The sequence below is a fragment of the Chaetodon auriga genome, chromosome 7 (assembly GCF_051107435.1).
Source record: "Chaetodon auriga isolate fChaAug3 chromosome 7, fChaAug3.hap1, whole genome shotgun sequence".
Classification (NCBI taxonomy): domain Eukaryota; kingdom Metazoa; phylum Chordata; class Actinopteri; order Chaetodontiformes; family Chaetodontidae; genus Chaetodon; species Chaetodon auriga.
The window spans coordinates 5,224,694-5,244,788 of record NC_135080.1 but is presented as its reverse complement, the minus strand read 5'-3'; the positions used below and the strand labels follow the sequence as shown (position 1 = coordinate 5,244,788).

General features: G+C 40.4%; 1 protein-coding gene across 3 annotated transcripts in view; it reads right to left on the bottom strand.

Annotated features, from left to right (window-relative positions):
* The window catches only part of cadm2b (cell adhesion molecule 2b), a 128,929-nt gene that overhangs the window by 6,394 nt on the left and 102,440 nt on the right, over window positions 1-20,095 (bottom strand). For all 3 annotated transcript variants that reach the window (XM_076735873.1, XM_076735872.1, XM_076735874.1), the window contains 6 exons: window positions 19,762-19,911; window positions 10,405-10,557; window positions 9,571-9,708; window positions 3,115-3,273; window positions 2,724-2,814; window positions 2,337-2,515 (listed from right to left, as the gene is read on the bottom strand). In XM_076735873.1, coding sequence (XP_076591988.1) covers window positions 2,337-2,515; window positions 2,724-2,814; window positions 3,115-3,273; window positions 9,571-9,708; window positions 10,405-10,557; window positions 19,762-19,911 — 870 coding nt within the window. The remainder of the gene's footprint in view (window positions 1-2,336; window positions 2,516-2,723; window positions 2,815-3,114; window positions 3,274-9,570; window positions 9,709-10,404; window positions 10,558-19,761; window positions 19,912-20,095) is intronic.

The window sequence follows — 20,095 nt, the reverse complement described above, 5'->3', positions numbered from 1 at the left end:
GCATAATTGCAGACGGTGCTAAATTGCGGCGGAGCGATGACATTCATTGCTTCTCAGCTCTCCTGTCATTAGCAAATTAGGCTTAGAGGCTGAGATGATCCGAAGAGACCCGGTAAGTATTCAGCTAGACGCGGCGTAGCGCTGAAGAATGACTGTCATCATCAGTGGAAATGAACCCGTCTCGCACATCTTTTACCTGCTCGGCTCAATTTTTCATCCTTCCCTGGTAACCAGGACCTTTGTATTTAGTGTGAGAGGGCTGCTGTCAGGTATAAGCTCTGATATATCCTCTGTTAACAGCTCCCTGGCACATACATGTATGACTTTAACAACCCATATGAATTACACAAAGCTGAATGTTTCTGTTTTACATTTGAAATAATAAAAAAAAAAAAAATCTCTCAGATTGTGAAATCCAAGCACTGAGACTGGTCCAGCACGTGCCTCCCAGATACGACAGGATGATATGGACTAGCTTGACATCGCTTCCTACTCTTGTTCAATGCTCACAATGAAAGAAGAGACAGATAACAAAAGCTGAAAGGACAAACGTGTCGTCCTCCTTTTTCTTCAGTTTTTTCCAATGAAGGGCTTTCTCTGCTCAAAAGCCTCTGCCTTTAAAATCGAACAAAGAAGCTGCTGTGCATCCTCTAACTGCTTGTGAGCTTGAATAAGTCCAGCGTCTGAGCCGTGATAAGTCGCTCCCAAACAAACTACACTCTCGTGTGGGACTGTTTAATTGGCAAAAATGGAAACAAATAAATCCATGTCGAATTTTAATATTCTGTCCTTGTTTTTGTATTTTTACTTGGCTGTATTTGATAAACGTTATAAACATGTGCTGCAGAGGCCTTAATGATCCGTTTCCTGCACCATGCTGTCTTTATTCTCTCAGTCGCTCCACTGTCTCGGGATTAACTTATCTCTCCTCCAGGCGGTACTCGGAAGCTAAATTCTGCATCCTTAACACTTTCTTCCTGTTTCCTCATAGGAAGAGTCCAAAAGCTAAACCTGTGCAGCGATATGTACAGTACCGTGAGGTAAACTGGGTTATCCCGCGCATTGCCAAGGCAAGATTTGGAAGTGAATTCTTGGGGAAATGGTCTGCAAACTGGTGACCTGCAGGACTACAGATCAATTTGCTGCACTATCAGTGCTGGTCCAAAAATGGAATTAGCCTTAATTTAACCACAGAATTACACATTTAATACTTGAGAATGAAGTTTTTATCCATATTTTCATATTTGTAGTCACATGTTGGAAGCCACCTTTTACTGCATTTCATCCAATCCTGCATTACTACCCATCAGAAAATGGAACGTAATCATATAACAGGTTTATATTACAGGTCCATGAAGTTTTACCAGATTTGTTCCATTCACTACAAGTCATACTTCACATTACAGATGCCCTATTTTGCAAACCAAAACAGGGCAGCTGTGGTTCAAGGATGGTGGTTCAATCTGCATGTCGAAGTGTTAGTGAGCAACACACTGAACCCTGCTTGGTGTGACCCCGATGCACCGCTGCCATCAGTATGTAAGTAAGCAAATTTTAAAACACTTTTTCCTACTAAGGTTGAGAAGTTCTGGCTAAGTGCTGTGTCCTGTTGCTAAACTTTGCATTGTTCCAGGCACCAATTGGTTTCCATTCATATCTCTTCAATATATAAAAATGATTCCTATTTTAATTTGCTTGAGTTATGACATGATCACACGGCTGATAAAGTGCACACAGACATGATGTTCACTCTGATGAATTGAACTGATTGATTATTTTGTGTATTTTTGAAACTGAATGGAAACCAAAGGCTGCCTTGCAGAGTAAGAAAATAAAAACAAAAAAACTGAGTGAGATCTATTGAAACTAGTTTGAGCTGAGTTGAACTAGCACATGACTTTTTAATCAAAATTATATTGCATTATACCCCCTTACCTTCACACGGTCATGGGGGGGATGAGTCTCTGTCAGCTGATATTTACAGGTCAAAATGTTTATCCACATTGTACTTGTCATAAAAAATGGTCATTAAAAATGTTCTTTAAACATGTCTCCGTCAGTCATCATGATTGACAGAAGAGCTAACAAACTGAAATTCCATGTGATGCTGATCTCCTGTTGAAAATCTGTCATATTTAAGGTAGCTATTATTGTTGTGTTGTTAGGCTTTTGATTTCTCTTTAGGTTAAACTGCCAGACTGCCAAACGCTCTGCTGGCTTTGTTTGTTTATAATGAAGACCAACTATCTTTGAGTTACAGTGAGCTGCAAAGCCTTGAATATAAAGCAACACCAAAACTGATCATCCACAACAAGACTAGCCATTACTGTACCCACCATATACAAACAGTATATATTCAGCACTGCTGGTCCCCAGGTGGTTGCTGGCCTCGCAGCGGTATGTGCCATTGTCTGTTTTGTTTAGTGTGGTGATGGTTAGTTCCCTGCCCTCCACAATCATGCGCTCGATGTCTGGCAGCTCTCCTCCATCTTTAGACCACAGCACCGGTTCAGGTCTGGGACAGAAAATACAGACAATATTTTCCTTTTCTATCTTGCTGCTTATAACATCCAGAATATAAGGAAATAACGAATAAACTGAAGAAGTACTCTTGAAAGATGACATGCTGTAATGAAGAGGAATCACATAGCAAGTCCAATTGCTGCCTATTTTCATGCTAGTAACTGTCACCAAATTGAAGCTGTAAATAAATACCAACTTACATCGGGTTGCCTATGGAAACACACTCCAATTTAAGGTATTGCCCTTCCTGTGGAATAATCAATGAGTGTGTGATCTCCAGATGGGGAGCATCTGTGAAGAAGAAACAAAAAATTCCAACGCTATGATGGTACCGTGTGTTCGAGGCTTTAACTCTAACACTAACAAAGTACAACAGTAGTTAGTTCTTTACCCATTGGGCAGCTCTTAGCTTTAGCCCATATCCCTGTTCTGCTTTGGTACTAATCCCTTACCTGCAAACTAATCCTACACTAATCCTGAGCAAATGCAAAGCTAAACCTGCAGACATAAATGTAATCTCAATCCTTCTATTTCTTCTCAATGCTAATCTTACACCTAATCCATTTGCACAGTGTGTATGACTACACTCACAGTGGACCTCCAGGACCTCAGTTGTCATGTAAGGGCTGGACAGAGATATGTGCTCCACGCTGCAGGTGTAGGCGACGCCATCGTCCCGTCTGTCCACCTGGAACTGGAGGCTGCTCCACACTGTGAATGATTTTCCTGTGGCATTCATCTTCGTAGTGCCTGCAAAGAGTCACAAAATGAACAGGGGTCCAGTGGATTACTATTACTGGGGAACAGTTTGGATTTTGTGTAAGCCCTTCATGCAAAAAAGTAAAAAAAAAAAAAAGCAGAGAAAAACAGAAATCAGCTTGAGCGTTAACTAAAACGTGAGAAACATGAAATTGTATTTCAAGACATTGCTTTGCTGACACAGAGAGCTGCGGTGTTGATGTTGTTGTTGTTGTTGTTTTTCTCTGCATCTCCTTCGAGGGAAAGAATCCTTGGCCTTTGAAAGTCAAGTCAAAGTAGAGTGAATAGTGAAGGGAGAGCAGTATGAGCGTTGACTCGGTTGGTTGGGTGTGTTTGCTCCTCCAGGACCATCTCTCAGACATCCCAGTCAACACAAACAGGCGCACACTCCCCCGGCAGTGTGGGCTGGATTTCCATAGTTGCAGTCACACCTTTCCTTTCTTTCCTCTCCTGTGTCTTCGTTTCATACCCAAACATTCACCCTTCACACAGCCTCAGATCTGGATTCATGTTTGTTTTATCCGTGCCTGTGATGTTTTCATTTACAGATTCCTCTTTACTTGTAATTGGAAGCATTTCTTTGTAAGTTTCTGCTGCTCTCTTGTCAGTGCTTTGTGTTGTGGTATCACTTTTCTGTGGAAACAGCTGTACAAGGCTACTGCACCTGAACAAGGCAAAAAGGACAAAGGCATCACTTTGCGACAGTCTCAGAAGGACTGGAGCTGCTGCCTTCCTCACCCCTTAGATCCTCCCTGCACTCCTCCCCCCAACCCCCAGCCTCCTCCTCTGGACTTTCTGCCATTCAGTGCAAACCTTAGCCAGTCAATACATGCGTCTCTCTCTCTCTCTATCACACACACATCAACACACACAAATTGTTCAATCCCTTGGTCTATTAAATACTAACAGCCCCTTGCAATGAAACACAGATCACCCATATCATCATCATTTTGGGATGATCTGGCCCATTTGTTCCACTCCACTGATCCTCTTTGATTTTGTCATGTGCAAGGGGATTAATTTTTTATTGGACTTTCCAGTGGAACCACTACTACTACTACTGCTACTATGAAGATTGCTTCTACTACTAATACAATTGCTGCTACCTGCATTTTTGCACTATTGCTATTGAGGCGGACAGATTCAATAAGAATTCTTCCTCTGTACTTACCACAACTATGGTAATCATTTTTCATGAAATGGATTGATAAAATCCTGAAATATTCTGTTGTACAGATGGTAATTTTTGTGTTTTTTATAACTTCACCTCAACAGAAGGGAAATAAGGCAAGATAAACTAATTATTTAGTCTTTAATTTGATTTGTCTTTTGCTGTAAGCTACAATTGCATGAACTTAATTAGTAATTTCTGAATTTTGTTGTAGACATGACAGTTTGAAAATCTGATTATGCAAGTGATGTGAAATTGTATTTTTCATTAATTAACTTCTTAGAAATTTTTGAAAGTATTTGCTTCTCTCTAGATCTGATTTATATTAATTACTATTGTCTTGTGTCAAACTTCAAATAGTGAGAAGAAGAAGACAAAGAAGATAACCGCAAGAAGAGGAAGAAGAAAAGCCAAAAAAAAAAATCACCATTTTCTATCCAACCTCATAGACCTCCAGGACACCACATCTGGGTTGATTAACGCATCACAAATAAGATTATTTTTGAGACCTGATTTCAAACATCACACATCATTTGAGCAAACAGGAACGTCAGAGGCCTTACATTGAGAGTCAAAGGCCTCACGTTCCGCCCTGAAGTACAGAGGGGGGATAGTAAGTACCTCTGTGGCGTCAGACACAAATCTCTCCAGCTTTTCCTCTCATTCATCAAGTCGCCTGCAGCATCAGAGCTGCCATAGAGAAGCTGTCAGTCTGTTTCAAGGCGGCTGCGAGCATCGCCAGAGAGCACGCAGAGCAGCTTTCATAAGAATGTGAATGTGCCCAGGTGCACCTGCTTTGAACTAGAACCCCAAGAGGCCAGCAGATCTGCATTCAGGCAACTGAGGGCACTCCTATAATCAGCACCTCTGCGCCTGTTTTAACCAGGCGGAACCTCTGTAGCAGGATTCGATTTTTTCATAAATGTAGTTTAATAAGAGCAAAATTAGATTTGGTCAGGTAGAGTTTAGAAGATTTAAAATTTGTCTTCCCCTCAGATTATTATTATGTTCATTGGGCGAATTTGTCCACAGCCTTGAAGAAGTAACTGCATAATAATTTAAGACGTTATTTCATGAAGGCATCAGAGGTATTCTTTATACTTTTAATTCACTATTTTTTTTCCCCTAACTTTTAAACTATTTCAAAAGGTGCTTCTTTTAATGTGTGAACCTCCTGCTCAGCACAGTTTGCAACCTACTACCTGCTGACTGACAGGTTATTGGTGAAATTTCACTTCATTCTGACCTAATTGCTCAATTAATTTGCTGTTGAAAGCCTTTAAAACCCATACTTGCAAGAATAAATGCCTCATTTAGCAGTTGCTAGGTTGTTTGATTTTACATTGGAACTTTTTTACCCCTAATGAACAACCTTGCACAATTTTTGGTGTTTTGGTTGATTTTCTACCAGTTTGAATATATGTGGTCATGGGGAGAACAATGCTTAAATATGCTCACACAGTGGTGGTTTTAATCCACTTACTGGCATGAATTGTCCATGATAATGTACTGTTCAAGATATCCATGAAGCTTTGATTGCATGTTTGTGACATATTTTTTAATTTCATGAAGCAATCATAACAGCTGGTTAATTCCCCAGAGGTTTTTAGATTTCAGTGCTTACATGAACTAAACATCAAAGTAGTTACAAGACAAGAAGAAAGGCGCAAGAGGAAACTGCTACAATTTGATATAAATGCAAATGAAATTAAATAAAAAGCTCATGAAAAAAAACTATTGTCAAAATGGTGGCAAAGACCATTTCTTCACAATGTGTGAATCTAATGTTTTATCAGACTGTAATATTTTCAGCTACAGTAGAAGATGACATTCTTCCTTTGTGTAAAGCAGATGATGCTGGAGCAAAGTACTGCTGTTAGAAGTCACACAATATCTATGCCAGATCTGAGAATAGCAGTACAAACCTGAAGAAGTGAAGTAAAATTAGGCAATCGTCTCAGAGATAGAGGACAAACAAATAAATAAATAGACCACAATACTGAAAGTGATTAAGTGAAAGTCCATACTGTACATGTGTAGAGCTGGTTATATTTACTAGGAAGGAAGCTGCTTTAATGATTTAAAGCAAAGTTATATAATAACAAGCTGTCAGTCCTGTACGGTGACACAAAGATTCAAACATATTTCAGATACAACGTGAAGGCCAGAGGTTGTCAGATGACATGAAGCACTGATCTGCATATTTACCGCAGTCCCCGCTCTCCACTATAGCAGACGCTGTGTCTGGGAAACAGTGTGATCATCAGACCTCTTTAGATTAGAAAAGCGTGTACAGTAGTGCAAACATGAATCAGCTGGACCCATTTGATTCTTTGGTTGTTAACATGTCCACTGACTGGAGAAAGTTTTAGCTATTTTTTGCTGTTCACATGTGACAAGTAAGAGTGAGCATGAGAAATATACAGCTGTGTAATGAAGGGTGTAATATTATTGAAATTAAAAATGTGTATTTCATCTTTGCTCTGCTTATTATCACAGAACAGGATGGGATTCGAAATGAAGGAGCACGCAGATTAAACACAATAATAATAACAATAATAATACCATCTACATTTTATTGTCTAGACACAAATGTCTTGATATCTTGCCTAAATGAATATAAAATTAGCCACCAGGTGGGAGATGTTGTGTGTTTGAGTTTGTGTCACTGTGAAAGAAATATATAGGCCACTTTACGTATGCAAAGGGAGCGACAGTGGGTGGATTTTTTTCCTCAATAGATTACAATTTGACGCCTAGCTGTCATTCAGCGACACAAGTAATTTGTATGGCTCTATACTCTTCAAATGATTTGACACTGGAAGGCAGTTGCATTTTGAGGTTTGTAATGCTGTGTGCTTCTAATATAAATTGTTGAAAAACAAATCATCAGAGCATGAAATAAATATGACATGTTTTTGCTATTACACCTGCTGTCATCTTGGAGCTTTGTAGACTGGTCTCCCAGTGGGGATATATTTGACTGACAGCAGATACTAGCGGCAATGATCTACCACAGAAGAACCAATGGCAAAACATGCTGCTCCCAGCACATACTCGCTAAAGAAAGCTTTAAAGCAGCACCTATAAAAGACTTGGATCCGGAGCACTGATTGACATTCCTCCCCTTTGACACTTTGACATGGAAATGAAGTTTATAAGTCGAGCCCTCCAGTCTCTGCTTTGTTCTTTATCTCTCTTTGACTTGGAGATGCATCACACTAGGTCTGTTTGCCCAAGCGGCTTAATAAAACCCACCGTACACAGGTAAAACTAATAAAAGAACATTTGTATATGAGACACCGGGTTGGGGCAGACTTGGGGCACGTGATGTTTTTTGGAGATGTGCATTTCAGACATCACACATTAATACATCACATTTAAATGGAGGGATTTTTTCTTTGTTTTCTTTTAAGCATTTTTGACGCCTGCTGACCTGGAAATGGGATGATGGTATAACATTTTTATTATTATCCACAAAAGATTGATGTTGAAGCCATGAGTGAAAGTGTCGCACCCCTTGAACTCTGTTAAATTGCATTTTGGCATTTTTTTTATGTCCATATATGTTCAGAATATTAAGTTTGGAGCTTTAAAGATTTATTTTAAAGTATATCTCATGACATAAAAGAAAAAAGAGATCATCCCTGTGCCTCTTGAGATGGACAGCAAGTCTGGTTGTGATGCTGTGTGCCAGCTCTCCACTGGCCTTTCAGGAATCTACGTGCATGTCATTTCAACAAGAAAACTTCATATCCCAGCCCCTCTCCCATCAATCATCATGCCATGTTGGGCAGACACAGACAGAACCACCAAGAAAAAGCTCTCTGGTGCAAATCTTCAATAAAGAGCAACTGTCACACTGAGTCTCCGCAGCAGGCTCCATTACATTAAAGAGCTCCACACAGTTTACCTCTGCCATCAAACTGAGGAAAAACATTCCACTCCTATTTTTTATGTTTTAGCCTTTTTTGTGCTTTTTTAAAGCAGAAATGATTCAGTGATAAAAGCTACAAAAATATAAAGCACAGAGCTTCAGACAGTTTGGAAAGAGGTACACAAGAAAGTGAAGGCTTGTAAGGCACACAGTGTGAAACCACAGAAAACTTCTGCCGGTTTAGTGTGATCAGCACACATTACACTGCACCATCTGCTGCCTAATGCATTGTCTCTGTCACTGTTTTTCTTTTCAGCCTGGGCAAAGACAGTTATGTGGCCTTTCTGAGTTTCCACTCTTCCTCGCTCTTGTATCCGCCTTCACTCTTTTCACTAATCTAATCGTTGCTGACTGGATGACATAAGCTCATCACATGTAGTACAGAGAATTTGAAACGGTGGGATAAATTGACACTGGTGTGTCTTTTTAGGTGAAAACAAAACATGAAGTGCACACCCGATCTCAATCTGTAAGCATGCTATGTTTATGCTCATGCTTCCTCTCTCAGACAGCTTTGGAGGGATAGCCTTCCTCTAAAACATGACCACTACAACGATTTGTCAATTTAACACAGAGTCAAGCTCTTGATTAACAGGAAATTAATCTGACAATAAGTCAATTGTTTAATTAAAAAGGTTTCTCAACCAAAAATGTTAAATATTTGCTGTTTTCAGCTTTTAAATAAGTGAGGATTTACATCACTGTAACTTGAAGACATGGGCCCAAGACCAAACCCTAGAGCTGACATTTTCTTGTTTTTGATGATGACATTTAGCATTGTGTGAGTGATGTGTGTTTCTATTAATCAATCAGCTGAGTGCATCATTACTTTGTGCCACTAACAGTGAAAACAAAATGCTGTGCGGTACTTGTTGATGTACACTTAACTTTATAATCAATAAGAGGCACTCCTATGTGTCTTCACCTCGGTCAGGTAGTGAAATGTGGACAGCGACGCCACAGTCCAGCAACATTTGGACAGCTTCCAACAACAGCAGAGATGCTGGCTGTGAGCCAGGTGAATCATGGCACTGCTGAAGCCTCAGCCAGTGGAACAATGCATGAATATGAGCACAAAGGAATGCAGCAGCTGAATGACTTGACAGTAATGATCTCTCCGAAACGGTACACGACGTAAAAGAGGACACGGTGCCCTGAGAAATCCACACCACATGCTTACCTTGGACCTCCTTGTCATTTCGGAACCACCGGATGTTGGCAGCTGGTTTGCTGCCCAACGTGGTGCACGTCAGGGTGATCACGTCCCCCTCCATGGCAGGCTTGGTGAATCCTGTGATCTCCGGTCGTCCTGGCACTCCTGTGGTGCATGGAAATATAAATATAAATAACACACGTATATGATGAGCTGAGTAATGACTCAGTGGGTGGTACAGGCTGTATTTCTCTGACAATTAAAATTATTTACTGGTAGACTTATTCACTTTCATATATTCATGCTATTTTCTTCTTTCAGTGACAAGATCAAATTTAACCTTTACAGTACATTTTTTCAAAAATGTGTACATGTTTATATTTTTTACTTTCTTAGAAAAAACAATAGGAATTCTATAAAAAGAAATGGGAAACTAAATACATAAAACTGAAGATTGTGGTTTATTAAATAAAGTTAAAAATAAATTACCCAAAGTATCAAAACAAGATTACTGTGGCTGCTTTGTCCTGTGAGATGGCGTGGGTGATCTGAGAGAAATGCAGGTCTACATAAACGTATTGGAGATGTTGACAGTGTGTGGGCATTGGCTTTTAATTTTGTCCTATTTCTGCATATCCCTCAACACATCTGTCTAACACCGGAGTGAAAAGGTTGAGTTTTTTGTGGCTGTCCGTGCTTATTCTAGGTGTCTGCATTGCAGCAATGTTATTTTCCTACAAAGCAACAAGCACTTGCAGAAGAAAAACAGACTTTAATTCACACTGTGCAGGTATTCATGCTGTGAAGAATTAGTTTAAAGTAATTGGCCTGTGGAGAACGGGCCAAAATAGACATGCTCACCCAGAACAGTGAGAAAGGCCTTGGTGGTCTTGACAGGCATGGTGAAGAGCGAGCAGGTGTACTGGCCCTCGTCTGACAGGCTGACGTCACTGATTTTGATGGTGAGCTCCTGCCACGAGGCTCGCACCAGCTCAATTCTGTGGTCCCTCAGAGCTGTATTAGGAGGGACAACATGAGGACTCACAGAGTGCACTAAAAAAAAAATTCATACTGAATTCAGTCATGGCAATTAACTTGTAGGAGCACCATTTGTAATTCAGATGACCTTTAGCAGAACAAAGGCGGATGCAGTGTGCTCTCAGTTATTTCAAATAGTTGTCAAAGGCTGCAAACACATTCTGTACTGGGGCCAATGGTTTGAAACATTTCCTTTACATTTGCATTCTAGGCTGACAGTCTTATTCACAGTCACAGTGAGAGTACAGAAGGCATCAGCACGATGCACTGAGGCGTAGCAGCATGAAAAAGCTTATAGTCCTAGATTACAATATCTATTTAGGTAATCACTTACATTCTAGATATTGATTTACAGTCGCTTTAACACTTTTAGCAACTGGCTCCGTCTGTGACATTTCTCATTTTGAACATTGAGACCTTATCTTGGCCTTATACAGAACCACTTAGCCTACAGGTACAAGGAAAATAATTACATAGGTACTAGCAGACTATAGTACAAGTATTGTTAATGTGCTATCAAAATGGAATAATTATATTGTGTTACTGTTTTACAAATGTCTGTTGACCAAATTAATGATTTTGAGCAAATTGTAATGAAAAATTAGAAAATGAAGCGTAAATACACAACTGTGTCTCACACTTTACTGTACCGGCCCTCAATTTCATTATTTTACATTCAGTTTCTTCATCATTATCAGGCATCGTGATATGAATCAATATTGTTAAAACATTCTTTTTAATATTGTGACAATGATTCCAACCAAATCTCCCAGCCCTAGTGCAAAACTTCAGGTAAAAAACAAGACAATACAGCTGATTGTCATTTGAAAAATAGCTGCTTTAGCCATATCAACCACTACCAGTAACAAGAGTCATGATACAATAATCATTACAATGAGCATTCTCAGGAAAACATTGAAAAGTTATATTTCAAGCTGTGGTTTAAGATACCTGACAGCTTCACCACTGCTCACTCAGATGTGACTACACCCTCGTAAAGCCGAGAAAAGCACACAGCTAAGCTGAAAAAGGTCATCTCACACCTGTCATCTCTTATACAATTTCAAATTCAGAATCACCTGCTCCTACAAGCGACCAACCACAGAGGGCAGGAAGGAAAGTGCTCTTCATTGAATAAATTACACATTCTTAATCCTCGCTCCCTTTAGGCATGGCCAGCTCTCTCCCTGGACACTCTTTCATCTGAAGTAATTTGAACTCTATTGGATTGCACTACACGGGGCAAATCTGGCAAAATGCAGCAGAAGCAGGTGTTGATTAGGATTTAATCAACGTGGTCAAAGTAAAATGGCGTCAGATAAAGACATCTCTATGAAATCATTAATCAACTGCTCTGTTCCCATTTGTTTGATTTCAGCGATAGACGTACACGGCAGACGTGTGATACACAGTTAAATTAGACTGGCTGAAATGATTATGAGATTTACACAGACATAGGTCATTTTTAACAACGCTGTTCTTCAGCTTCAATTACAGGACATCATTTGATGATCATTATCTTATAATCACATACATACTAAAAAGAGAAAAATAAAGATTGGCTATAAAGATATCGATGGCCCTCAGAAGTTTCTTAGATAGTCTTTGTTATCCGAGAATAAAGAGTAGCGCAAATAAAAACAATCTTCAAGCCAGAATTAAAATTTAATAACAAGCTGTGCCATCAGAGCCAGCTTATTATGTGCTACGGGGCTTAATACAAACATTTGATAGTCTTACTGTAGCAAACTGCATCCTGAAACAAAGCTGCCTGATGTTCTTTGTAGTTAAGCATCCTGACTACAGAGCTTGAAAATGCCCAGAGGCTCTGGCAGAAAACAGCTAGCCCTTCAGTGGATGGATGCATTGGAGAGGTGATGGGGTCCAAGCAAACATCATACAGGGACTCAAAGATACGGAAGTGCAGGCTGAGAGGATCAAAGCTTTGGACAAGATGACATACTGTACTTCCCTTGGCCCATATCCCTCTATCTCTGCAACTCACAGAGAAAAGACAGGGAGAAGCAGACAGACTTACCATCGTCTTAACCCCCTGTTCTTCAAAGCATAAACACCTCTGAGATGCTGATAAATGGTCTGGCTGTTTCCTAAGAGGGCTTTGACATTTTTTTTGGTTAAAGTGGTATTCTATCCAAAATCTGTAGGCATGTTTTGACAAAATATGGCTGGATCTTCCATGTTGCACCATTTCCACTCCAGATATTTACCCATATTTCACCAAAGTTATGACTGTTTAGAAGACACTGAGTGTATTAGGTGGATTACGCTGCAGAGTGGTTCTAGAAATTTTTGACTTATCATTTGTGCCGTCCATTGAAGCTAACATGAGCTCAAGCCAACAACAGCTGCTGTTCTCTGAAATAAGTAACTTTAAAATGCCTTTTAAAATTGCTTGTTAGTCTAAAGATGTAATCTATCACTTTAAATACCAAAACAGTGACAAAACACAGTACAGACGTCTGATTATTTCACATGACATTTAAAGTGCCAAGTAGGATGCACCTTATTTTTTTCTATCTACTGAATAATATCGCATTACCATCAAAACAGACCTAAATTTTAAATGTCAGTAGCTGAAATACTGATTCAGATAGTCTGAGCAGCGGCTGAGACACATCTTACAGTTAAACAAAAGATGGACTTGACTGATGCGTTTTTGTTAGACAGCCACTGGCACTACACAGCACGTGAATCAGTGACATATTGATAGAATGAGAAGTACAAAGGTTTGAATAACCCAAAGACAAGTGTTATCTATTACTCAAACAGCATATGGCCAGGAAACCATACTACTAGAATCCAATCCAGGCTAGAGGCCCAGATCGTGGGCAGATCCGTCACAATCAGACCCAAATGCCAGCAGCTGACAAAGCTTTTTTCCAGGTGCTTTAGGAAATCAATGTGATGAAAAGGTTCATTTCCCCCAAACCCTAGATAGCTCCCGCGCTGTTCATTCTGCTTAGGAGGAAGCATAAATCTGCACCCTGACCTTGTGTATGCTACAGCCTTGCAGCATGGCAGCTTAATGCGCAGTACATCTCCTGTGATGGAGGCCTTACCAAGGCTGTCTCAAATCAGTAAAACTGACACCCCAGTGCCTCCTCAGGGCAAGGCATACTGTTGCTATGGCCCTCTGATGCTCAGTAATGTTTGCCTTGTTTCCTTGACAGTCCATTGCACCACCAACCATGTCAGTGGAAGACCACTCTGAGGTCTCCCAAGAGAACTGCAGTTTGTCAGATTCAATTTTATCAACATCTGTCAATTTGGCTAAAAGTTACAGTATCTGAATGTCCACGGACCTGTTTTAACATGTGAAACAGCTGTTAAAATACCTTATTACAATACAGAGCAATAAATTGATGTGGAAGAGAAGAGCTGACAGTCTGGTTGGTAGCTCCATTACCTCTGTCCTCAGAAAAAACTGGAAGCAGAGGAACTGGAAGTGCACTTATCACATGGCATTCACTTCTGCACTCCGCTGAGCAGCAGACAGATGTTAACCAATGTTTCTAATCCAAAATGATGAAGTATCGCCTGACAGTCCAAATAGAAAAGGACATTTTACATCTATCCATTAGTCTTGGAAACGTGCCGATGGCTCTCGGGTTCAGCCAAAATATGTTACATCCGCAATGCCGAGTGTCCCCATTTGGCCATTTTTGCATGGCCTGTAACCACTTTGAGCTAGTCCTGGAATGTGAAAGCACTAGCTGTCCTTCAGCGAGAACATAGGGTCCTGGCGCACCCCCCCCACTCTCCAGCCAGGGGCTCCACTCTTTGCAATTAGAGTGTGTTTGCTGCTGGCTGTGCTCGCTCAGTGACTGTGTGGGCGATTCTGGACGAGTTCCAGGGCTAGTGGTGCAGGCAGGGGCTCTTTCCCACCACACATGTGGCTGCAATTAAGAGAAGGAAAGGACCTTGTTCCAGAGGGCCATTGTTACTGCCCGTGCTCTCAGAGATCCCACAGAGCAGATGCTACTCAAATTGGACTCATTTTCAGTGCTTGAAGGGAAGGAAAGAAGGAGGAATTCTCCCAGCAGCTACGCTACATCCCCTCTTCAAGTGGTGAATAATGAGACTGAATATATTTCTGTCTGTCCATTTTTCAGCCCACTGACATAAACTTGATTGTACACTATGGGATTTTTTCTGCTATTGAGTCCATTTTTCATATGAACTCTCTAGATCTAATTTTTATTGAAAGAAGTGCCAGGGGGTTACATAATTCTGTTGGTTTTCAATGCAGTTTTACACATTTCAGGGTTTGCAAAGTCACATTACAATACAACACATATCAATGATTTAGCCACTGTAACAAAGATCTAAACATTTTGCAGGCAGGGCTCAAACCTCGAAAGGAATTTAAACACAAGATATTCTTCATTATTCTAAAGAGCTAATATACATTATACATGAGTGTGCAGTGTGGCACAGGGCTCAGTGTAGTACATACAAGAGCAGCTCTTCACATTAGCGATAATAGCCAAGTGTATAGTGCCACAATGGTAGATTCACATTTCAGTGAAGCTGGAGGTAGCCCAATACACTTAAAAGCCCATTAGTCCCTGAAGAAAGACATTAGCTGTGGCCATGAGACCCTTAACTGTCACTGAAAAGTAAACAAAAAACTTGTAAGAACAAACTTGTGGCTTGTGACATTTTCCACACAATCACTTTGGCGTGAGATTACTTTCCAAAGATATCTGAAGAAAAGGCGAGAGACCTGGCACATCCATTTATGAAATCAGCTGCTTAACTCTGACACACGTATCCTTATTATCTGAAATTGGTAGTTCATGTCAATTCCAAACTGAGAGCAGATTTACACACAGATATCAGCGACAGTGGGGGAGGGATGCACTGTACTTACAGACCCACCATGAAATGTTGTGTGTTTACTAGAATGGACGTTTAAATGTGCTTTCATTGGTGTTCACTCCACTAATTGCATCCTTGGTAATTATCCTTCATTCTCTGAAGCTAATGAATGTTTTAATGCTCACATTAGAGCATTCATTTAGCACATAACAGCATTTTGATTACTACAAGCCAATTAAGATCAATTTTGCTTTGTGACCTTTATGATTTGGGCTGAATGCCCCAATTAAATGTCATGAATGATGCACCATAAACTTCTGCGAGATGCAACTGAGATGAGGAAAAGTGACATACAATTTGTCAGTGGATGTATGTATGCACTGTATATGTCTCCATATCTCTGCTACAAACACAGACTGCGGATCAAATGAGCAATTTGTTATCTGCCTTTGACATGGAACCTGCAGTAGCTTCCCATTAATTGCATTATTCATATTCACCGTATCTGACAAAAGATTCTGCTTCCATCCTGCATGCCTGCAGGAATGTCATTACCATTCTCTACAGCATCGGCACTTATGTTTTATCCTTTTCCCACAGAAGCCAAGAGTGAAGTAAATCATAATGAAGACAGCAAAGGACAGCTCTGCTCTCATTTGTCCTGCTCACTAATAATAATTCATAATCCCGGCAACATATGAAAGGGATAATTGTACAAAAGACATATGGTCCAAATCGATTTCTTCATCGCAGCAGCCCACCACAGAGCTGTTCCCTTCAACTGTCCCTGTTAATTGGCCTAATGTAGGCCTGGCTGCATCACACAGCATGTAATGTTGCATGTTGGCCTGGCTATTAAGGGGATCTCTCTCTGTTGTCTCAGGTCTGTGGTGGGAGCGCGTAAGAATCTTCATGCTGGTCTTTGCTACAGTGTAGTCTGAACTCTCTGAGGTGGCAACAATCAACCAAGACTCAGATATACATAATGGATGAGGAGGAGCGTGCCAAGGAACCAGCTGGCATGATATAAGAGGAGGGCTGTGTTCAGCTTTAGACAAATGTGCAGAGACAGTCCAACCCATATGGATTGGCTTTGGGAATCCAGCAAGGTTAACACTCTCTTGGAGCTCTGCAAGGTTTGACTGAGCCTCTTATGGGAGGGGATGAGATAGAGGTCCTTCTTATCGTTTACACTCTCACCAAAGATACATTAAGCTATTGAGCTGTTACCTGCCCACTAATTCCTTCACACCTGCAACCACATCTCTTATCCTCCTTCCAGGTCTGTGATGAGATGTGACATTGCTGTGTCGACAAACTGTAGGTCACAACTTGTCGAACACCCTGCCGGGATTATGTTCTACCCACCTACCTGAAGACTCCCAATGGGTTTTAAATCTAATAGCGTGCCATTGTGATCCTTCTTCTGTTCCATGTTGCAATTTAATTAACAGAAGGTTAATTGGAGTGGTCTTGTTCTTAATGGAGATTGTGCTTCGCATGAAAAACAACAGTGTCAGTCATTTGTTCAAATGCTTTGAATGACCTATGTGTGGGTTTTTGTGTGACATTTTGTGCGATCCCTACCAACTCTCAAAGTTTACTCCTTTTACCCATCACCAATGTGTTTTTAACCTTATCAAGGTAGTTTAAGTCGTCTAAACTTAACTCAACCTTTAGCAATGGGGTAGCAGGCCAGAAAATGCAGTTTTGGAAAGCACTGACAAACATTATTAGTATGAGGACTTGCATTACTGACACTCACGTATGAACAGTGTTTGATGGCACACACTTGCTTTTCTTAATGTCTGGAGCGGGCTTATGATATTCAGTGTCTTTGAAATTCTGGAAAGACACAGAGATTCCTTTTCTCCTTGGTTGTAAAAGCCACTCTTTGGGGCTTTTTTCATATTCTCATTTGTCAGACTTGAATTAAAATGGAACAAATTATAGTCAGGGCAAAGATCAGATTTTGTCTTACCTTACCCAGCAGCTGTCAAACTCAATTGATATAATATGGAACTCCAGCTTCTTTACAGATGTTTCTCTTTACTCCACTATAGCCGCTCAAAAGGATTTAAAAGGTCATTTTAATCCTCTTTTTTTCTCCCTCACTATTTTATATCAAACTCCAAACACATCCAGACAAATGCCCTTATCTTTAATACAGAGCTTGAGGGGAACAGTGAGAGTAGATTTCAAAAATGCCTCACAGAGCGTTTTGTCTAATTTAAGACAGAGCAGCAGATGTATTTTTATCGTCATTACTTGTATGTGTTAAGCATCCAGAATCACACATAAAAGCTGCAAAAACTGAATCTCCTTTGGACTACACATGCAGAATGACAAACTACCTCTGTGAGGAGCGATTGGGGGAAACTTGCATGTACATCAAATGGTAACATAAGGCCATGCTGTCATGGACACCCAAGGGGATTGTAGTAGGAGAGAGGTGGACAACAGAGACAATGGACAGAGACAACAAACAAAGGGAAAGGGACAGATTTGTCTAAACACTTGTCACTATAGTAGGCAAAAAAAAAAAAAGATACCAAAACATCTTAACACTGAGAACAAGTAAACGCCACATAGCTGCATTAATCTAATCCACTCAGTGTCAGCAGTCTATGACCAGCTGCTCATCAGAGGGATAGAACAGCCTGCCTCAAGCTCAGCCAGTCTGCAGTTAGTTGCTGGACTGAAAGGTAACATAAGGTTGAATCTAACATTTTTCATTGGCTCCTACAAGAAGGCACAACAAACAGGAGAAGGACAGTTGCAGCCCTCTGCCAAGCAATTAACTGGTGATTTGGCACAGCAGAGATTTCTTCCCAGGTGTCCCACCCTCTTCCTCGCATGAAGCCTGTGTTGTTCCACGCCTCCCGTTTCTCCTGATGGCCTCACAGGCATCGTATTAGTTGTGCCAATAAAGCTTTTCATTTGGCTGTTTAGAAGGAGATGGAGAGGAAGTGTTCCCACACTTAGCCCTGGCAACCTCTGCTGAGTGGACTACATTCATTTTGTCATCCGTATTGCTCTGGAAAAGGATTCTGTCATGCAATATAAATGGCTGCCCAAGGAGGGCAAAGTGGCTCATACATATTACGCTCTTCAGGCTCTCCTTACATGCTTATAGCAACAGCATTCTGGATTTACATGTGGATACAGATTGTATTCAAAGGAGTTGAGAAGTGTGAACAAAACACAGTTAACTGGCTTAATTTCGGCAGTGTGCCTAACGTCTCTTCAAAGTACAATGAAGTGAAGGTTTTGGAGCTTTTTTCAGATATGACTTGGTGATTTTTTTAAAAGCTGGTCCTGCAAAGTCAAGCATTAAAAAGCTACATCTATTGTACACCAGAGAATACAGAAAAAATAACAATAAGAAAAAATGGTTTTGGTTGAATGACTTTTGTTTGAATTTAAATCCTTTGGGCACATCCACACCGTTCACACAAGAATATCTATTTAAGATTCAGTTAACTTTCGTTTAATTGTATTTGGAAGTAATTTCATCTAATAAAACACCTTAGACTTCATTACTAAATCCAATCACTTGCGAGGGAGAAAGTATTTCTTCAAACCAGACTGTGACTCTCATTCTGCTGGTTCACTCTGGCGTCTCTCTCTCCTATCAATTGTTATTCAAAGAGAAAGTTAATCTTCAATCACTGAACCAATGATATTATATTAGCAGCTACAGCATAAATGAAATGGGTAATATGCTGTGAGAAACACTGAAAGATGAACATCCCAACCCTTACAAGACCGTCCACTGTTATAGTCCCTTTCACCCCAATTCCAATTTATCAACTCCAGACTTTTGTCACCTTTAAATTGGATTTGGCTGGTGAGAGCACATTATAATTCATTCCAGCTCGGGCCTTGTTTCACAAGGTTGCAACAGTGTGCTTCCTTTTCAGTGACATCCAAACAGATATACAAATGTAGGGCAGCTAAAATGCTAATTAAACCCAATCATGTCACAATCCACAGGCGTCAGTGTGTTGTAAACAACACTGTCAGTGTTGCGTGATTACAAAAGCTCGATTCAAAAACAGTTTATTTCAGTTTAGTTTGTGCCCTGGGACATCAGTGGAGACATAAATTCATTACAAGTCTGCTTTGAGTAATGCATTTCCCTCTTATCCTGGCTTTTTTCTTGTAGTCAGTCAAATTGTGAGCTTGCAGGCAGGCGGACATGCAGGCAGACACAATTTTGTACATTGCAAATGTAAAAAAATGAAGGAAGCTCTTGTATTAATATAATCTGGCCAAGACACCTTTATCATATCTCATCGTTTTATCATTGCCATTATCCCCGGGAATATTACTCACCTTTCTTGTCCCCAAAGAATAGGGTCTGTTGTGCAGGGTTTGACCACTGGAGGGAAGTGTTATCATTGTAATCCACACGACAGGTCATGTTGGCTGTGGCCCCCTCCACCACCGTCACATTCTGAGTTATGGGGAACTGACCTTGGCTACCTGTGGGATTATGAAACAGAGTTTGAGGTCATGGTCATGACTTGAATAGATTGCTGTATTGGCCTGGTCATTACTGTCTTTTCATTGAATCACATCACATTGATGTACTATTCAGACTTCTTCTGTCGTCCTATTGCCCAATTAGATGAATGTCTTCATTGCACTACACTAAACCAAAGATAGC